The sequence below is a fragment of the Triticum dicoccoides genome, chromosome 5A (assembly GCF_002162155.2).
Source record: "Triticum dicoccoides isolate Atlit2015 ecotype Zavitan chromosome 5A, WEW_v2.0, whole genome shotgun sequence".
Lineage (NCBI taxonomy): Eukaryota > Viridiplantae > Streptophyta > Magnoliopsida > Poales > Poaceae > Triticum > Triticum dicoccoides.
Window position 1 is genome coordinate 53,587,214 of NC_041388.1, and position 3,243 is coordinate 53,590,456.

The 3,243-nt window shown below is 39.3% G+C and overlaps 1 protein-coding gene across 1 annotated transcript in view; it reads right to left on the reverse strand.

The window, feature by feature from the left end:
• The window catches only part of LOC119299176 (DNA topoisomerase 2-like), a 61,794-nt gene that overhangs the window by 54,915 nt on the left and 3,636 nt on the right, over positions 1-3,243 (reverse strand). The window contains exon 2 of the mRNA XM_037576428.1: positions 1,315-1,362. Within this exon, the coding sequence (XP_037432325.1) occupies positions 1,315-1,362 (48 nt within the window). The remainder of the gene's footprint in view (positions 1-1,314; positions 1,363-3,243) is intronic.

Here is a 3,243-nt window from a genome sequence, read left to right on the forward strand (position 1 = left end):
TCTCCCCTAAACCCCAATAACCCCCGTATTCCCGTAACTCCTCGTTCTCCGAAAAATACCCGAACCACTCGGAACCTTTCCGATGTCCGAATATAGTCGTCCAATATATCGATCTTTACGTCTCGGCCATTTCGAGACTCCTCGTCATGTCCCTGATCTCATCCGGGACTCCAAACTACCTTCGGTACATCAAAACACACAAACTCATAATATAACCATCATCCAACTTTAAGCGTGCGGACCCTACGGGTTCGAGAACTATGTAGACATGACCGAGACATGTCTCCGGTCAATAACCAATAGCGAAACCTGGATGCTCATATTGGCTCCTACATATTCTACGAAGATCTTTATCGGTCAAACCGCATAACAACATACGTTGTTCCCTTTGTCATCGGTATGTTACTTGCCCGAGATTCCATCGTCGGTATCTCAATACCTAGTTCAATCTCGGTACCGGCAAGTCTCTTTACTAGTTCCATACTACATCATCACGCAACTAACTCATTAGTTGCAATGCTTGCAAGGCTTAAGTGATGTGTATTACCGAGTGGGCCCAGAGATACCTCTCCGACAATCGAAGTGACAAATCCTAATCTCGAAATACACCAGCCCAATAAGTACCTTCGGAGACACCTGTAGAGCACCTTTATAATCACCTAGTTACGTTGTGACGTTTGGTAGCACACAAAGTGTTCCTCCGATAAACGGGAGTTGCATAATCTCATAGTCATAGGAACATGTATAAGTCATAAAGAAAGCAATAGCAACATACTAAACGATCAAGTGCTAAGCTAACGAAACGTGTCAAGTCAATCACATCATTCTCCTAATGATGTGATCCCCTTAATCAAATGACAACACATGTCTATGGTTAGGAAACTTAATCATCTTTGATTAACGAGCTAGTCAAGTAGAGGCATACTAGTGACACTATGTTTGTCTATATATTCACACATGTATTATGTTTCCGGTTAATACAATTCTAGCATGAATAATAAACATTTATCATGAAATAAGGAAATAAATAATAACTTTATTATTGCCTCTAGGGCATATTTCCTTCAACCTCGAGGTGAGACAAGCCAAATCTCCATGTCAATATGAGTCCTATAATGTGAGTCCTCATGTTGACTTTAAGTCTGTCGAGTCTCCACCATATATGGGGGTAGCTTCTCCTTCATTCCCGTGTTGAGAGTTTTCAAGAAAAGACTAGACAGACCGATAGTCAACCCGTGATGAACAATAATGATCTAACTTAGGTTTTTTAGTACATATATTTGATTGTAGACGTTTAATATTTGAATTATGAACATAGGAAATGTCGTAGTCGGACGACGTAAGTCTCCCGGGGGAGTGCGGCTGGTGCCATGACGGCCGAGGTCTGTGCGACAGACCTCACCTAGACGAAGATCGGCGATTCAGCATTAAGCTAGAGGAGACCTTCGATATTGAAACGGTACGCAACGACGACAAGTGTTATTTTTTCGTAATTAAGCATGACTTCAAATATTTCAACATGTACTTTTCATCTTTTACAATTCGAATAGCTTATCCCATGCCATGCAAGACGCTATGTCTTGGAGAGGATGGGTTTTGAAGACCATGAAAGTTTTGAAACAAAGAAAATTCACCTAAGGACTCATCATGGTGTGGATTTTGAAGTAAAGATGTACAATTCTGAGAGCGTAACCCATTATGGTTGCAAACAATGGGAAGCACTTTGCAAGATGTATGATTTTGATGAGGGTATGCTTGTCACCATGGATCTTGGTGATCCTGAAATCGAGCAAGACAATATGGACATTTGGGTCCTTGTTGATACGCCTTCAATTCTACCGCTATGTGAGTTTCTCAAATATAGTTCTTAGCTAATTTATATTGTTTATTTCAAAATAGTTGACAACTTATTTCCATTGACATCTTATTTTCATTCTTGAAAGAATGTGCAGAAGATGGTAGACAAAACCATTGTTGTCTCTATGGAAAAAATCATCTGGTCGGATTTTGTACTGATATTGAGAATTACAATATCTACAATCAAACTCCTCAACATTATGGTCAATACGTGCCACTAGTGCACGTGTTGAACTACGGTAACTACCATGGAGATACCCTGGTAAGATTTTTTACTATTACGACATCCGTGCATATTTTGCATACTTCTAAAACTAGTACATCATTGCTAACTATGAAGTTATTAATATGTTTTTCAATAGATAATCCCAGAGAATTGTGTGCCTCATTTGATGTATCAGAAAGGTAGCCTTAATGTTTTGAACATACAACCAAGTCATCCTACAAATCTCAACTGTCCATACCGGATTTCTAAAAGAAATGGAGAGATGCAAATCAAAGGATGGAAAAATGTATGGACAGTGGTAAGGAGGTTCTTGGAAGCAAAAGGAAGTGAAGCGCAAGAATTACAGACAGGATGATCTCCATTCTCCATAATGAAGAGTCAGAGTCTATATTGTTATATACTATTTCACCTTAAAGAGGGTATTTAGGTTCTACCTAATACTGATGATCATGTGCTAAGAACAATTAAGTAGAGTTGGTTCGATGACTATGAGGATGATGATCGTATGACTTGTTATTAATAACGAGTTGTGACGCCCGGTTAATTAGGCTACAGTGAACCTTTGCTAATGATGCCACATCACCTCGATTACTGTTGCTAATCTCGCGTTAGTTCGAAAATAGTTTGAATTCAAATTCAAAATCAAGCAAACAATAAAAGTTTTCAAATATTAAAACTAAAATGTTCGGAGTGTGCCAAATAATCCATATTAAATATTGGTGAAGAAACCACAATTTTATAAAAGGTTTAAGTGCACTAAAATATTTAAAACAGCAGCAAAACATTTAACTAACTACCCTTTTCAATTTGATAAAATATTAAACTATTTGTTTTATTGCTAAAAACTTATGGGGCAGTGGCATACTTATTAAAACTAAATTAGGAACCAGTGGTGTAGTTTATAAAACCAAATTCAAAAGGAAACTAAAATAAAAACAGTAAAACAGAAATATAAAATAAAACAAAGATAAAATAAAGGAAAACAACCTTACCCCCCCCCCCTCCGACTGGGCCTTGGCCCAGTTGGCCGTGTGGCCGAGTGGCCTGCCGGCCCACCCCCTGGCCTACTTAGGCCACCCCCAATCCCGAAACCGTAACTCCACCTACCCCCACTCCACTCGATCCCCACCACCGTTCCCCTCGTCCCCTCACCCGCGTCG